Source organism: Mytilus galloprovincialis, chromosome 2 (genome assembly GCF_965363235.1).
Source record: "Mytilus galloprovincialis chromosome 2, xbMytGall1.hap1.1, whole genome shotgun sequence".
NCBI lineage: Eukaryota > Metazoa > Mollusca > Bivalvia > Mytilida > Mytilidae > Mytilus > Mytilus galloprovincialis.
In genome coordinates this window covers 25,086,054-25,103,387 of record NC_134839.1, presented here as the reverse complement: position 1 = coordinate 25,103,387, position 17,334 = coordinate 25,086,054, and the positions used below count along the sequence as shown (strand labels likewise).

The following is a 17,334-nucleotide window of genomic DNA, read 5'->3' as shown; positions in this document are numbered from 1 at the left end:
GTTTTTGAGTTATAAGCCAAAAACTGCATTTTACCCCTATGTTCTATTTTTAGCCATGGCGGCCATCTTGGTTGGTTGGGCGGGTCACCGGACACAATTTTTAAATAAGATACCCCAATAATGATTGTGGCCAAGTTTGGTTTAATTTGGTCCAGTAGTTTCAGAGGAGAAGATTTTTGTAAAAGTTAACGACGGACGACGACGACGGACGACGGACGCCGGACGCCAAGTGATGAGAAAAGCTCACTTTGCCCTTCGGGCCAGGTGAGCTAATAAAAATGAGAAGGGATGGGAAATCATATTAACTTCACTGAACTGTTTACAAAACTTTTAGAATAATATTTTGTTTATTTTTCTCTTTCAGAAATGTATAGACATTTTGATAGAGAAGGAATATCTAGAACGTGTTGAAGGACAGAAGGATACATACAGTTACTTAGCATAAATTTAAACTCACTGCTGTTTTGTAAATTCACCTTAAAATGTCTGCCAATGACAAGGGAGTGAATTCATCAAAGTATGAAAGGGAGATAACTGAATTTTGTTTTTGTTTTGATAAGAGGAATTGAGGAAATGATGAATTTGCAGAATGTTTGTCAGTTGTGAATGCAGACAAGATTTCTACTAGAGTTCAACAGTTTAGTTTGTTACGCCCTCAGATACAATTACTTTTTGCTGGACTGTTAGTTTTTTCTCTCTATTTTATTGAACGTTCTTGAATTAGATATTGAACATACTTTGTACTAAACTGTCATGTTTGTGCCAACGATGTATAACTCTTTCCCGTTGTATATCTTTTACCTATATATTCTATACTAGGGCTATATAAGTGAAATAACAAACTTACAAAAGGTGTGTAATACTAATAGGATAAAATAACAAAGATATTCTAGTGAAAAAACTGGCATTAGATTCCTGGTAAGGCAAAATCAAGTCAATGAACTGTTATTTATTTACATTGAAAAAATTGATGTCATCCAATTGTCCTATAAATAGCTGCTGCATTGCTATTTTTCTGTCAGATATTTTGTTCTTTTAAAATATTAAAAAAGATTATTTTTTTGTTTAGCAATTACAGATTTCCATGTTAAAAGGAGTGTTTTTCCAGTTTTCATCACATCATTTAAAATGTCCAACAGTTATACCTTTGAGACGACTGCTTGGGTTTCTGTTTACAAGTTTTCGCTGTCAAATATCATACATTTTATGTACCAGATACCAAAACAGAAACTTTCATCAATCAGTTCAGAATTTTGGATTTATTTTTCAAATTTGAAGGTTTCACTTGGATGCAATTTCATTATTAATTAAGAAAAAAACCTGATTAAAAAGATTTGGGGATGTGGGAGTTTTACTTTTCTTTAGTCCTAATTATTTTTTTGTATATTTTGTTTACCACATCAAAACAGCATTTTGTATTAATTTTGCTGTTTATCCTAAGTTGTGCAATGTACATTTTTAATTTGTTTTATTTATTTATGGTTTTTATATCTTTAAGATGGTAGTGCAAGCAGTTTGTACACATATACTGCTTGTATAACACTGAAGAAAAACCAAAAAGTGCTTGTTGTGTGCTTAATTAGTTTGCTTTTTCAACAAATGAAGAGCTTAGATTGCTCCTCTGATTTGAAACATAAGATTTTCAAATTAAACATTAACTGCATTATATAAACTTGATTCCGTAAGTGTTTGACTTGTAAAAATTCATCATTTCACCTTTTTTTCTTTCATTTTAGGATAACATAAGAATTAGCCAAATTAAGTTGTGTGTATGTCGATGAAAGTGTATGTACTGCATTTTTGCAGTTGAGAAAAAGAATAGTATTTGAGTGTAACTGTGATGTCATTTCTGTTTTTAAGAATCCTTTTTTTGTTATGCAAAAAGTTTATGATCTAAATATATATATTACTACTATTAAATTTAACAATACCTCAGATATGACTAAATGTTAATTTGTGTGTTAAAAAACAACCCATATTTACTTTTAGTTTGTGGTAATCAAAACCAATTTTCAAAATTAAATAGTTATATTTGAATTCCTAAAACATCTTTGGATTATAGAACATATCAAATTTTTTAAAATTAATAAAGTTTAACTTAACTGTACAATTTTTTATGTGTTTATGTTAATTAAATTACAAATACCAGATTTCAATATGATTGCAAAACTTCAGGTTCTTTTATTGTACCATCATATCGTCCATTTGATTAAATCATTTCGTGGAGTAATGTGTTCTCATTGATCAGTACTGGAAATGAAAGTAAACTAAGATTTAAACCAAACCCTTTATAGAAAATAAAAAATAATGTATTCTTTTCAATACAGAATAGATGTTTTCACTAAATTAGAAAAAACAAATTTCAACAGAACAACATCCCATACCATTTTCTTGATATTGAGAGTCAGAAAGGACCCATTTCAAAATTTAAACAAATCCAATAAACGCTGCATAGGTTCTCTGTTTTGAAAAGTTCTTTAGATCAACTTTGATATCAGTAGTATAACCATGTCAGAGTCTTAGCTCTGCTTTGTTGATCCATACATAGTGTTGTCATATCATGCTGTGCTAGACACAGCTCAACATTTAGTATTTTCAAATTACTGTTATGACTTTTTTTCGTTGTAGAATAAGTTGAAAATCTATTTTACAATGTACATATATTTAATTGCCAAATATTACAGTGTTGCCCAATCGCTAGGCAATTCTATCTTGTTTCAGACAAATATTACAGTGTTGCCCAATCGCTAGGCAATTCTATCTTGTTTCAGACAATTGTTTTTGTTTGTTGAATATTCTCAAATTTTATATTCTCATTGAGTATTCTGTGTTTTTAAAAAATTATCTTCAAATACTTTTGTCTTTCATATCATGTTCCTGTTTTCATGGAATTTAGAAAAGAAAAATAAATACTACAGCTGTTGATATCGAACATGATGTTATTTGTTTTAACAACATATTGGTTTTTTATTATAGATAGTGTTGTAATTGACTTTTTTTGTTCTTCGAAACTTACCTTCATGGTCCCATAGCCTCTTTGCCTCAATGTCAGAAGTCTTGATATCCTGGACAAGGTAAAACCAAAGCTGTTTTTCCATCAAGCACCAAACATTAAGATGTAAGAATTAAAAAACTGATAAGACTCATCAGTCAGAAAAATTGTGTGTGAGGTAGATGATATGATAATATTTATAAAAAAAAAAGTTATTCTAAATTCAACATTTTTTTTCAAGGTATATTTGATAAATTTCTTTTTTTTTGTTTGTTGATTTTCAGTTGTTTTACCTGAACTTTCAAGAGCAAAAACTATACATTTAAATGAGAACTAAAAGATCCCATTTCAAGGAATACCGATAATGTTTGGTTCATCATAACATAAGACTAAAGACTTTTGGGCCCCTTTCATACATATTCTCAGTTCTGTTGACATTTTAAGTTTCCAACCTATTATATTCCTTGTTGATATATACTCATTCTGAATATGCATAAAATAATTTCCATTGGATTTACAGCAAACAAGAATCAATCAACCATCCTTGCCCCACATGCTCATAAAATAAGGTTATACTATCCCCCCTGCAAAATAAAGTGAAATGCAACACTATATATATTTTACACACAATAATATTTAAAATAGATTGATAGTTACATACCTAGTTTACTTTGACAATAATTTCTTTTCCCTTGTTTAGAAATGTAACAGATTACAGCTGTGCTGTATGAACCACACTAGTTTGGTCACAAATATTTTCATGGTTAATTCAGACTGGCTGTACAAAATAAAAGCAATTACCAAGAATCTCTTGCACCAATAATTGATATAATTTATTAATCTGTTCTTTTTCATCTGAATAAAAAAAATGACATATTGCTGATTTCATTCTTCTTATTTTGTCTTGCCTGCCACGAACATCACATAATGCGGTACATAATGGTAACCCACTGGCAGCTGTGAAACTATTTGTGTAAAGCTTTATACATGTATTTCAGAAGACCATGATGCTTCATAATATTTTACAAAGTTTTTGTTTGTTATATGTCCTTTGTCCTTGACCTCATTTTTGTCTCGCTTGACAGAGTCAAAAAGCAAGACATAGGTATGCTGTTTCTGGCAGCACCGCGTCAACAATGTATTAGTTTATGATTAGGTCTAGTTAGTGGTGAACCACAAGTTGTAGGTCAAATATATTTGGTGTAGTTTGTGATAAGGTCAGTGCAATGGGAACCATTAGTGGTAGGCCAATGTTAATTGTTATTCAGTTGTAATAAGCATGAGCAAATCTCATTTCAATGGATAATGTTTGACCCTGTCCCCTCAGTCATGGTCTATCGACTTTGAAACTTGCTTAGTTTACATGTATTAGTTTGTGATTAGATCAGTTTAAGATCAACTGCTTATATTAAGTCAATGATATTTGGTATGCTAATTAATTGGCATTTGTAAGTATTGTTTCCATGGAGATTTTATACGTCAACCCCTTCTTCATGGTTCATTGACTTTATCATAGTTCTGTTTACAAGTTAATTAGTATGCAGTTGTATTAGCATTGAAACATCTCATTTACATGGAGATGGTTTAGCCATATACCTCAGTCATGGTTCATTGACTTTGAATATTAGCCTAACTTGTTAAGTATTGCCAATTTAATTTCAACATTTGCATTATCAAAATTACATATCTCTGTGATAACAGTTAATCATTGTGAAGCGACTGCTTTCCTGTGAGATAATCATTTATATTTGGAAATGGAATAACCATGTTTGGTAAATGGCTTTAATGGGATCCTTGCAAGGTCTATGTGACGTCCATCAGACAGGGTTTCATGGATCAGTGACCAAGTTTAAGGTTTTGTGGCGAAGTCCATGTTTTAGATAGTTTAAGCAATAGATCAACTATATTAGGTGTATAGATGTACATTTCCAACTTGCATGTTTCCTCTTGACCATGACCTCATTTTCATGGTTCATTGTTCAAGTTTTTGTGGCTTGGTCTGTTTCCTAGATACTATAAGCAATGGTGGATTTATATTTGGTGTATGGATTGATTGTGAAAAAGATATATTTTCAATGGTTGAACAATTCAGGCTCTTAAGAAACCTCTTGTTCAGACATGGAAAATGAAAGCAAATGCATAGAAAAATGTTGTTAGTTAATTTTTGGTCTCATGTTTTTGGCAAAATCTGAAACAATTTGATGGTTTTGTTCCATACTATCTTTCTTCTTGCAATAAAGACAAGTCAACAACCTCACTTGGGGAGAAAATTTGAAGCAATATGAATATTTTTATGCAACACTCCATAGCGAAGTGGTCCTGAAGTTTTACCCTCATTAGTCTTTACATCCTATATGGTTTCCATTCTCTTACTTTTGTTTGCCTCAACGAAATGTTAGGAAACTTATTCACAATGCATATTACCTCGAATCACAGATAAATTTTGAATTTTTGTTGGCATCACTTATACCTTTCTAGAGTTATGTCCCTTTACAAATGGAAAACCTTTCTGAATTTTTCGTTTCAATTCTCATACTTTTGTTTGCCTCAACCAAATGTTGTAAATCTTGTAAACGATGCTCAAACTTCTTATTACCACAAAACTAAGATAAAGTTTGAATTTGGCTTGCTTCACTTTTACATTTTACGATGTCCCTTTAAAACTTATATGCAAGTGAAGGCATCATCTGTGTCCCAATGACATGTTCCCCATTTATTTGGATATCCACAGAAATCTTTGAGAGTTTACCAATGATTTAGTGCACCAAGGTAAATTTCTAGTATATACACTTCTTGGTTTGGAAATAAATTGCTGATGAGTCACTGTGACTTTTTATTTGCAAGCACTGTTGTAGGGTGGTTATTTTGTAATTTTAGTATTCCAGTAATATTTGAATTAAAAATGGACAATGTTAGATTCTACGAATGATTGAAAATTCAGCGAAAAAAATTATTTGGCAAATTAGAACCTAGAAGATTCTGGGTGGTCATCTTTGAAAGTATGCCCCATGACTCTACATGGCAACCAAGAGGGCCACCCCTTAACATAAAACTGAAATACATGAAGGGTTTTGATTAAACTTGAAAGGACAAGAACTATTGAGTTGTATTATCATTTGTAAAATTTTCCACCTGTTTCAGTTAGAAGTTTGTCTATCATGTGTAAATTCAAAATTCAGTTTGGTCTACTGTAAACCAGGTAACTGGTTAGTGATTACAGGCACCTGGGAGCCTCTGTTTTTGGACAAATTGTGTGAAATTTGCCAAAAAATATTGAAGCAGTAGGTTGAAAAAAATATTCAAAGTCCTAGTGTTAGCTTTCTTATCATTTGATGTAAGAGGGTAGTTTGTAGCAATGGCAATCAAAGCACATTCTGGTTCTCATATTGAAATTTCTTACTGGTACTCGTCTACGAAGTTAAGCAAGCAACATTCAATCAATATTAGTTTTCTGATTTCCTCGGTGTAATAAATAAGATTGATGCAACTGTCAATTTCTGAAATAAATTAATAAAAATCTGCTTTGGATTGACATCGAATGCATTTGGTGTTTATCATAACATCCATGGAGCAACGGGGCCAAGAAACATGTTTAAACGTTATTTTTACTGTTTGCACTGTGACCGTCTAAAAATAGAAATCTATGTATCCTTAAGGATACATTCGGCATCTACACCAGTGTGCCAAAAGGATACATTCTGCATGCGCGCTGGTGTGCCAAAAGGATGCATTCGGCATGAAAGGGTTAAAGATAAGGAAATGTGGTATGATTGTCCAAGACAAATTTATATGTAGAAGGGTTTGTACAGGGCTTATCAATTTAATTCCAAGTGAAGAATTTAAAAGAAGCCATTACAGTGTCACTTATACAACCAAGTTAGCAACCAATATGGCAAATGACCACACCATTTTTTTAGTCAAAAAATTTAGCCAGTCAATAATACTATGGTTTTGTGTGATGGTCATAAAAGTTGCCCAATTTATACAAAATGCCCTTTCACAATGGTAAGACTATTGCAACATTTATTTTGAATCAATCAACACTATTTTTCTGCAACTTCACCCTTCTCAAGATTGAATTAAGAATCACTCAAGATTCAGTATTGACAATGATCCCATACTGTAAATTCAGAAATTTTTGTGAGATTTTTATTTTCCAAGTAATGTGACAGAGTATCGCAATAATAAGATCTTGCATTTTGGATATGGTATAGATATATCTGTAAACAGCTTAACAGAATTCACAATATTTGCTGAAATTACAGTATTCAGGTAATATCTGAGTTTAATGTACAGGTAAATTAAATGAGGTAATACACGTCAGGGCCATAAATCAGTGCATTACCAAATCAATGTACTATTGGTTTGACCCAACGAACTCATCAACTATGTAAAAATGTCAAAAAGAAAGGAGACAAAGTCGGTCAACCAATGCTAATACAACACACCAAATAAAATGGACTGCCTATTGTTGTTAAGGGCATACGATACAGTTACAGGGGAGATAATGACGTTGCTAACGTAAAATGTTATTTTCGCGACGTCAAACTATGACATATCGGGAAAAGATGCATTTTTCGACTGATTTTTATCATTCAAACTGATTTAATTTGAAAACGAGTGCATGGACCCCTATTTTTTAAAACGGCAATTTGTTTCATTTTGCAAGGAGATTATGTGACCCAAATTTTATAAAACTGTAAATAGAGGAATTTTTTTAATTTTGCTAAACATGCAGCAAAAAATGACGTTTGTTCCTCTATTCATGAACATTTGATAAATATGAGTTATTTCTGAATAAAAATTGCATAATTTTTAATGATACTTATAAAATACAGAAATTACCGATTCTTTAACAAAAAAACATTTGTGTTTTATCTTTTAAAACAAAAAAGTTATGTCTTTCTTTTCAAAAAGAAAATACGGACACAAATCTGAATTTTGAGCAAATATACAAAATTTCGACCTCATTTTACTCAAAAAGAAGCACATGAAGGTATATTTTTTATTACTTATTTGATATAATCAGGTAAAAAATAGCCTACACGTATATGCAAATTTTCATCAACTTGTAAATACAGGTTCAAAACTGTATCGTAAGCCCTTAATTTCTGTGTCATTTTGTCTCATTTGCAATCACCCACATCTTCTTTTTTATATGACTGTCAAAATATGTATTATGTATCAATTTATGATTTTATTTTAAAATGTAGAATATAATTTTTCATAGATTTCATGGTTAAAGATGAATAAAATTGAGAATAGAAATGGGGAATATGTCAAAGAGACAACAACCCAACCAAAGAGCAGACAAGTCGAAAGGCCACCAATGCATCAACGTAGAGAGAAAATCCTGTATCCAGAGGTGGTCCTCTGCTAGCCTCTAAATGATTTTAAATTTACAATTTTTCTAAAGGCTTATAGATGATAATTCATATTAATCCATGAATCAAATATCTTACAAATATGATTTAGTAACAACTACAGAAATAAATGAATCCACATTATGTCTGGTCTACTCTGACTTTTGTTGCCAGTGGAATAACAATCTTGAGGGATAATAAGTCATGTACAAAAAAATGTAGTAAGATCTGTTCAGTACATTTATTTTAATTACAACATATAACATAATAACTCATTTTAAACAGTTGTGACAAAAATCTGTTGTATTTACGTCTTAATAAATCCACAATAACAAAATATAAATAAAATGACTCTTAATATGAACAGATTGTTTGTCACATTGAATTTTAAATGAGTGTGTTGAAGTCAGTTTTTTTTTTGCTGTGGTAAATAGTATAATCATAGGCATTATTTGCATTCATACTCCTTCCTTATATGATCTGTCATTTACGATTTGCATTCCTTCAAATACAAAAAATTGAAAAATTTTGTCAGCCAAATTCTTTGCTAAAGTTGAATGTTTGTACTTTTTGTCCAAATTCAAAGTAAAAATGATGAAATGATGAGGTGGAATCTGTTTGCTAATACTGTCAATCAATTATGAGCCTCTGAAAAAATGAAAAAAAATCAATTAGTTAAAATAACATACCAGTAACTTGTAAAAAATGTTGTACATGTGTACCCTTTTAAATTTGTTAAAGGTTATCCATTAAATTACATAAACTGTTATCACAGAGATATGTCTCCCCTTTTTGTAATTTTGATTTTAATATTGAAATCCATATAGCAATACTCTAACATCTTACACAAGTTATGCAAATATTCAAAGTTAATGAACCATGACCGAGTTATAAGGCTAAACAGTATCCATGTAAATGAAATGTGCCAATGCTAATACAACTGCATACCAAATACCATTGACTTATTATAAGTCGTTCCCAAATCTAAATACAAACATCAACTTGTAAACTATGTAAAAGTTTCAAGGTCAATGAACCATGAAGAGGTGGTGGGGCTATATAATCACCATGGAAACAATACTTGCAAATGCCAAAAAATTTGCATACCATATATCATTGACTTTACATAAGCAGTTCATCTTAAACTGATCTAATCACAAACTAAGGTAGCAATACACAGTTAGAAGTTTAGTTTCCCATTATGGCTGGCACCTTTTAAATATGAAAGTTTTTTTCAGGTCCATAAATCATTGTAGTGTTTATCAACAAAGATTTTGCGCTCGTTTATGGAAAAAACAAGCAGAAATGCATATGATTTTTTTTAACCACTTGATAGATATAAACATATGATTTCAGGAAAGGTATCACCGTAATTGATTGAAATTTTCCTTTGGACCAAATTTTGGAGACTTTTGTGACATGTTCACCCCCTTTTTTGCTATATTTTGTATCAAAGAAATGCAGATTGTTGCCATGGTTACACCCAAAAGGGATAATTTTTGACCATTTTGACCATTAGAAATCAAATCTATGGAAGATTCTCTTTCTATAAATATATTTGTTAGAAAGCAGGGTAAAGATGGTGTTTAAAAATTGTGAGTGTCAATTTTAAGTTTTTTTCCTAACTGTGTATTGCTACCTAATACATGTAAACTAACATTAGTTTCAAGGGCATTAGACTGTGACTGAGGGGCAAGGCCAAATATTCTCCATGGAAATGAGATGTGCCAAAGCTTATACAACTGAATACAAATTAACATTGGCCTACCACTAATGATTCCCCTTGAGCTGACCTAATCACAAACTAATACACGATAACTTTAAAGAAAATTCAAAGTCAATATACCATGACTAAGGGGCAGAGCCAAATTATCTCCATGGAAATGAGATATGCCAATGCTTATACAACTCCCTACCAAGTATCATTGACCTAACACTTGTGGTTCCCAATAAACTGACCTAATCACAAACTAATACAGGTATAACAAGTAAAAAGTTTCGAAATCAATAGACCATGACTGAGGGGGCAGTGCCAAAGAATCTCCATGGAAATGAGATGTGCCAATGCTTATACAACAGCATACCAAATATGATTGACCAACAACTTGTCGTCCATCATAAACTAGACCTAATCACACACTAATACATTGTTGACGTCATCGCCCTCGTCAGAAACAGCAACCCTATGTCTCACTTTTTGACTCTGTCAAGGCGAGACAATTAGGCCAGGATTTTTTAATTTGTTGGTTTACGGATCCGCCAACCCGATTTTTCCGATTTCCAGAATAAAAATAAAATTGACTTTTCATGCTTTTTTATTCCCGCCGACCCTAACAAATGCATTATCCCTGAAAAATAATTAAATAATTTTTTTTTATGAAATGAAATGCATTAATCACTAACAAAATTGATAACACTTTCTGTTGTGAAAAAATAAAACTTCCAGTTTACGTTTCTAAAAATAGACAAATCAATTATAACTGACCTTGAAATGTCGTTTGCGCAAATAATATTGCGGAACGAAACTTGTGTTTAAAACCAATTACACAATAAGTTCGTTTCCCTTATTTGTCATCAGTCCGTAAGATGCATCACCTCATAGAATTAGACTTGTCCAAAAGTGGACAGGGTAAAGGCATCAAGTTGAAGTACTGAATATTAACAAATCATTTGGAATTTTCTTGTTTCATAGATAATAAAAAAATTATCGTCCATTTGGATAAAAAACGGGAATGCGAGACAACAGATTAACCCGATAATCTCGTTTTGCAGTGGATGAGTCTATTAGGTTTTTAACACGTGTGTTGAAACTTATTTTCGTACGACGTTTTTATATTTTTTTCTTTATCAGTTTTCGTGCTTGAATATCATTTTTCACCAAGTTTTCTGGAATTGATAAAGAGCTACGCGAATTTATTTTTCTTGTTTCTGAAATGACGATTTAATTTCGTCTTTGACCGTGCACCCCCCCTTTTTTTACTGTAAATTATTAGACAATGTCATGCGATGTTTATAACAGTTGAGCAATAATATTTCATCGAACTAAAATTTAAGAAATGATGATAAAATAGCATAACAAACATATTGTTAGAAAGGTGAAATATATATTGATTTTGCGTATTTTTCTGTCTTCAAAGATGATTTTTTTCTTTTTTTTTTCCCGACCGACCGACCCGACTTTTTCATGGGGAAAATCCGTAAACCATCAAATTAAAAAAACGTGGCCTTATAAAACTATGGAAAAAATTACCAATAATTCATACTTAATTGTTCACTCTAAAATCCTCAATACAATAATTTAATTCTTAAGGAAATAAGAGTTGCACTACCTTGTTCTTACAAGATGTAAAATTATCTTCATGAATATGTGTGAAACATGTACTACGCTACTTGATGTTAAACATACGTTTGTCATTTTACAAGATGATAACCAATTCTTATAATTTATGAAAGTACATGTTACTCTTATGCATTTTCCTATTACAAACTCTTTTTTATCTAACATTAACTCAAGCAATGACACAATTTTCTTCATATATTTATATCATCTCAAAATCATGTTTATTGAGCATTATATACATGATATACTTACATATTGATATATCCAATACATTGTACAACAAAAAATGAAATTATAAACAATCTTACAGAAAATTATGTAAATATAATATACAGGTAAAAGTATATCTTTTGTTAAACTTACACAATGATGTTGTTGATTGGGATGTGTATCAACTTAACAAAGAATCCGATGAACCCCATAATAGCAAAACCTATTGCTGTTGCCATGGCAATCTTCTGAAATTCTAAAAAGAAAGAAAAAAAATAATTCTGAATATATAATATTTAATGTATATAAATTATCTTTAAACTAAGGTATATTTTGTACTGTTTAGTTAATATAGAAAACTTGTGGTTTTCAGGTGTGGCTAAGCAGAATACTCAATTGTATTGAGTTGGTCTGTATCTATTGTATTTGCAATCACTCTCCTCTTACTGGATTTTTGACAGCCACATCTACCATGTCTTCTCTATCCTCTTTTCAAATACATTAATTTTAAAGTTTAATAAATAAATCACTCAGAGAACAAGAATGTTACGTATAGAACCTGAAATAAATATAGACATTTAACTAATAAAATTGAGAATTGAAATGGGGAATGCGCCAAAGAGACAACAACCCGACCATAGAAAAAAACAACAGCAGAAGGTCACCAACAGGTCTTCAATGTAGCGAGAAATTCCCGCACCCGGAGGCGTCCTTCAGCTGGCCCCTAAACAAATATATATTAGTTCAGTGATAATGAACGCCATACTAATTTCCAAATTGTAAACAAGAAATTAAAATTAAAATAATACAAGACTAACAAAGGCCATAGGCTCCTGAATTGGGACAGGTGCAAAAATGTGGCGGGGTTAAACATGTTTGTGAGATCTCAACCCTCCCCCTATACCTCTACTCATCCGTCCTCTAGCCAATGTAGAAAAGTAATTGCATAACAATACGCACATTAAAATTCAGTTCAAGAGAAGTCCAAGTCTGATGTCAGAAGATGTAACCAAAGAAAAAAAACAAAATGACAACAATACATAAATAACAACAGACTACTAGCAGTTAACTGACATGCCAGCTCCAGACTTCAATTTAACTGACTGAAAGATTATGATTTCATCATATGAACATCAGGCACAATCCTTCCCGTTAGGGGTTTAGTATCATACCATCATAACATATATGAGAAGAACATAACCCATGTCATGCCAACAACTGGTTTTTTAATAAATGTGTTTAGTTCAGATGCAAATACCCTATAAGTGAATCAATATTAACGCCAAAATATGCAATCTTTAATGACCTGACAACAGTATCGTAACTATTTCCCTTTTTAATAAGTCTATTCAAAAGTTTTGTTAGTTTTTGAGGTGAATACTGACACCTTTGTGCTTTATAACCATTTCAAACTCTATACATGCACCCACCTTTCCTATCTGGTTTTGTACATCTTTTAACTAATCTGATGGAATCTTTGGCAAATTGCTTGGCTGGGTCAACTAATTGCATAACCTGATCCATGTCTATTATAAAGAAAATAAGTATGCATCAAATCTTGGTATGATATATGCAAAAAGATGCTCAAATATCATTTTAAAATTTATTGTGAAAATGTAACACTAGGCCAAAATAAATAAATAGTGTGTTTCCGGTTTCCCGACCCTACCTCCGTTTCTGACGCCGACCCTAAACATTTTATTGACAAAAATAAAAAAATATCAAAAATCCGGATTTTTCGGTCTGTCCGGATCCGACTCTTCGTTTAGAAAACTACAGATCTTCAAAACATTTGATAGCAATGACCAATACAGATAAGTCAAGCGTTTCAAGAACCAAGATTTAAAATAAACAAGCATGGCTTTGAACAACTGTGCAGCATATTAGCTGTCAAATATGCAAAATGTAATCACATGGTTGCAAAATATTTAATAGTAAAATGAGTTCAATTTACTGTTAAAATCCACAGTAACTCGGTAAAAATCCTAGGATTTTTCAAAATACAGATATGGATAGTAAACTGCACACTGCAATAGTCGTGTCAGCGTCAAATACGTTAGTATTAGTAATACATAACAAATAGATAGGAAATACTAAAAATTGACGACAAGGGGCAGACAATGTGTAAAAAGAAATAGAAAGCTTTCTCCAGTAGGCAGACATGGTGTATGATTCATGTTCATTTATAAATGAATCTGCCCCTGCACCATGTCTACTTTTTATTCTTTTAAATTTTCTCAGGCTGGTCCCACAACAGTTTATAAGGAAAAGAAGAAGAAAGAGAAGGGAAAAAATGAGGCCCCTCATGGGGGGGGTCCTAGTAATCACATAATCACCATTTTTTTGCCAATATAATCACATAATCATTAAATATTTGCTTATCTTTAGTAATCAAATAATCATAAACTAAAAATACAGTCCTAGGTAATCAAATAATCATGAAATATTTGGCTTAATAATCAAATAATCATTAAAAAAACGGCCAAGTAATCACATAATCAAAAACCCCATGAGGGCCCTCAAAAATCATGTCCTATTAAAATATCTACAATTTTTTTCCATAAATTTAATAAGAAAGATTCTCACTTTTCTCAAAACCTAAATTTTAACAATATTGTCAGAACCCCACTCTGCAAGATTAAATTCTGTCAACAGGTCAAACATCAAAACACATCTGTTCATTAAATAAAGAGGGTGCAAGAGTACTACCCCTCGAACAATCATAATAAGTCGCTGCTTTAGCATCAATTTGCAGTGTTTTTACTACTAAAAAAAGGGGTAGGAATCTGTTCCCACATGTATACCCTGTGGGACAGAAAACAGAAAATTAAAAAAGCTGTAGATTTGAGTACTATTATCAAAGAAGCATGCAGGCACATCAAATGATTTTTTTCTGCTGTCATCGATAGAAAAAAATAAAAAGTTTTCATAAAATAAAATGTTTTACCTACCTACCCTACCTAATTTTTTTCGGGCTGAAATAGGAAACACACTATTTATTTATTTTGGCCCTATCTCAATTTACACTAAACAGTGGATTATTTGTGAATAAAGGTATAACCCACCATTAATTGTATTAGTTATCCCTGACCTAAGTTACCTGTATATATTACATATACAATGTACATGTGTCTAATATTTAAAAAGTTCAAATCATATCAACTAACATTTAACAATAGCATACATTGAACAAGTGTTTTTAATAATTTGATAAGTTTATTCAGTTATTTGTTTTGCTTCTTCTGCACAAACATCATTTTCTTAAGGCAGTATTAAAAATTAACCATACGTTCTACTTAAAACTGATAAGACAAAATATCACACAGGTTATCTTTCTTTGTAAATCTTGATTATTTCCATTACACTAAGTATTTATCAAGAGACTTAAAAATAATGTGGTAAGTGCAGATATATTTCCAATGATTATAAATGTATTGCTCGTGTAAATAGAAACGAACAATTAACATATGTGAAAACAAATGAGTTGTATACCTGATGAAATATCAAAGAATATTGACACGTCATAAAATTTTAAAATATTTGTAAAGCCTAAATATTCATTTTGAGACTAAAATATAAAATCATTATTTCAAAATCAAAACAATTTGAAACCAAATACGAGAAACATTTTATACCTGTGTCTTTAAGCTTCTGTTTCTGTTAAAATACAAGTAATAAAATGCTTGGTACAAACGACGACTCAAACCGGAAGTTGCTGGCGATTGAAAGGACTTGCCCTGCAGACAAAAATATCGTTGTTTTAATTGGATAAAATTTATAACTGGGAGCTTCTAAAATAAATATCGTGTACCGAGCTAAACTTCAAAATGCTGTTAATATTAACAAGGATTTGTATAATACTATACAAATCCTTGATCTTGAAGGTAAAATAATGTATGAACCTTAACTATTTGCTAACTTTCACACACATCTGAAAGAGCAAGGTCGAATTTCCCCGGCATTAATTAAGTTTTTTTCAAGGATTTAGACTACTATATGATTTTTCATTTCTTATGTTAGATCCATATTTCCCTTGTCAGCATCATATGGTGTTTATATATTTCAACGTGTTCAAATTCGTGTATGTAACAATGTATTATATTTTAACGAATAAATCTATGTAAATACAGAAAAATTGTTACCCGTGACCAGGCCGTTTTCGATATCACAAACTAGTCAGTTAATAAAACATTTACTAAATTTCCTCATCGGTACAAGGACATCATTCGTAAATATAAATGAACATGCACGGACATCTTATACGACGAGGTATTTCACATCCAATATTTTATGGTAATGCTCTATAAAAAAATGTGGGCTTTCACCTGAAAAGCTAACAAAACTTTTAAACAGACTAGAAAGTATACCGTATAACGTTAGTTACAATACTGTTGTTAGGTCATTAAAGCCGGATAGCATATTTTGGCTTTAACATTGATTTACTTATAGGGTCTTTTCATCGGAAACAAACCCATTCATTCTAAAACCAGTTGTTGGCATGATACGGGTTATCATCACGGTTTTTTCCCATATATTTTATGATGGTATAATACTAAACCCCTAACGAGAGGGGTTGTGATTGACATTCATATGATGGAGGCATACTCTTTCAATCAGTTTAATTGATGTCTGGAGCTGACAGGCATGTCAGTCACTGCTAGTAGCCCTTTGTTAATTTATGTATCATCGTCATTTTGTTTAGTTTCTTTTGTTACCTATTCTGATATCGGACTCGGGCTTCTTTTAAACTTAGTTTTTGTGTGCGTATTGTTCTGTTTTTTTTTTTTTTTTTTTTTTTTTTTTTTTTTTTACATTGGCTAGAGGAATAGGGGAGGATTGAGATCTAAAAAAAAAGTTTAACCTCGCCGTTTGTGCGCCTGTCTAAAGTCAGGAGCCCTGGCCTTTTTTAGTCTTGTATGATTTTTAATTTTAGTTAATTTATATATTTCGGAGTTTGATATGACGTCCATTACCAGACTTAACTAATCGATCAGATCGGTAATCGAACACTAATCGATCATATTTGATCAGTACTCGATTGATGACTTGAAGTCATCGATCAGTAATCGATCAAACTCTCTCAGGAGTTTGATCGATTAGTGATCGATTAGATTACTGATCGATTTAAGACCGATTACTGATGGATTAGTGATTGATTAATGACAGATTAGTGATTGTATTGTTATTGAGAAAACAATGCTATTCCAGAAATAATCCACCCCCTTATGGAAGACATCAGTTGTGAAATAAAAATTCCATGCAAATATTTTCACCATTGCCAATTCCAGGATTTACTCAGCAATACATGTTTATACAATATGCAGTCGTAACCAAGAGAAGCGTATCTAAAAGCTTAGTCCTAACATATTACTGATTAAAAACTACATTTTTGTAGGTTTACACGTGTATATTCGTCCTTATAGCTATGA

The 17,334-nt window shown here is 31.5% G+C and overlaps 3 protein-coding genes across 3 annotated transcripts in view; 2 read left to right on the top strand and 1 right to left on the bottom strand.

Annotated features, from left to right (window-relative positions):
• The window catches only part of LOC143063218 (cullin-1-like), a 30,917-nt gene extending 27,042 nt beyond the window's left edge, over positions 1-3,875 (top strand). Inside the window, exon 20 of the mRNA XM_076235222.1 lies at positions 365-3,875. Coding sequence (XP_076091337.1) covers positions 365-445 — 81 coding nt within the window. The 3' untranslated portion in view covers positions 446-3,875. The remainder of the gene's footprint in view (positions 1-364) is intronic.
• A 4,711-nt stretch (positions 3,876-8,586) lies between these two features.
• Positions 8,587-15,697, bottom strand: LOC143063215 (protein transport protein Sec61 subunit gamma). The gene is made up of 4 exons (XM_076235217.1): positions 15,541-15,697; positions 13,336-13,431; positions 12,059-12,161; positions 8,587-9,003 (listed from the first exon to the last, which is right to left on the bottom strand). The coding sequence occupies exons 2-4, from the start codon at positions 13,427-13,429 to the stop codon at positions 8,994-8,996; spliced, it is 207 nt and encodes a 68-aa protein (XP_076091332.1). The 5' UTR covers positions 13,430-13,431; positions 15,541-15,697; the 3' UTR covers positions 8,587-8,993.
• The window catches only part of LOC143063214 (peptide methionine sulfoxide reductase MsrA 2-like), a 30,538-nt gene continuing 28,413 nt past the window's right edge, over positions 15,210-17,334 (top strand). The window contains exon 1 of the mRNA XM_076235213.1: positions 15,210-15,303. Within this exon, the coding sequence (XP_076091328.1) occupies positions 15,299-15,303 (5 nt within the window). The 5' untranslated portion in view covers positions 15,210-15,298. The remainder of the gene's footprint in view (positions 15,304-17,334) is intronic.

Excerpts from the sequence above, each read along its gene's own strand:
- LOC143063215 (XM_076235217.1), bottom strand. The coding sequence starts at position 13,429 with ATGGATCAGGTTATGCAATTAGTTGACCCAGCCAAGCAATTTGCCAAA. Across the intron at positions 12,162-13,335 it reads TACAAAACCAGATAGGAAAG|AATTTCAGAAGATTGCCATG; the intron begins GTGGGTGCATGT and ends CTTTCTTTTTAG.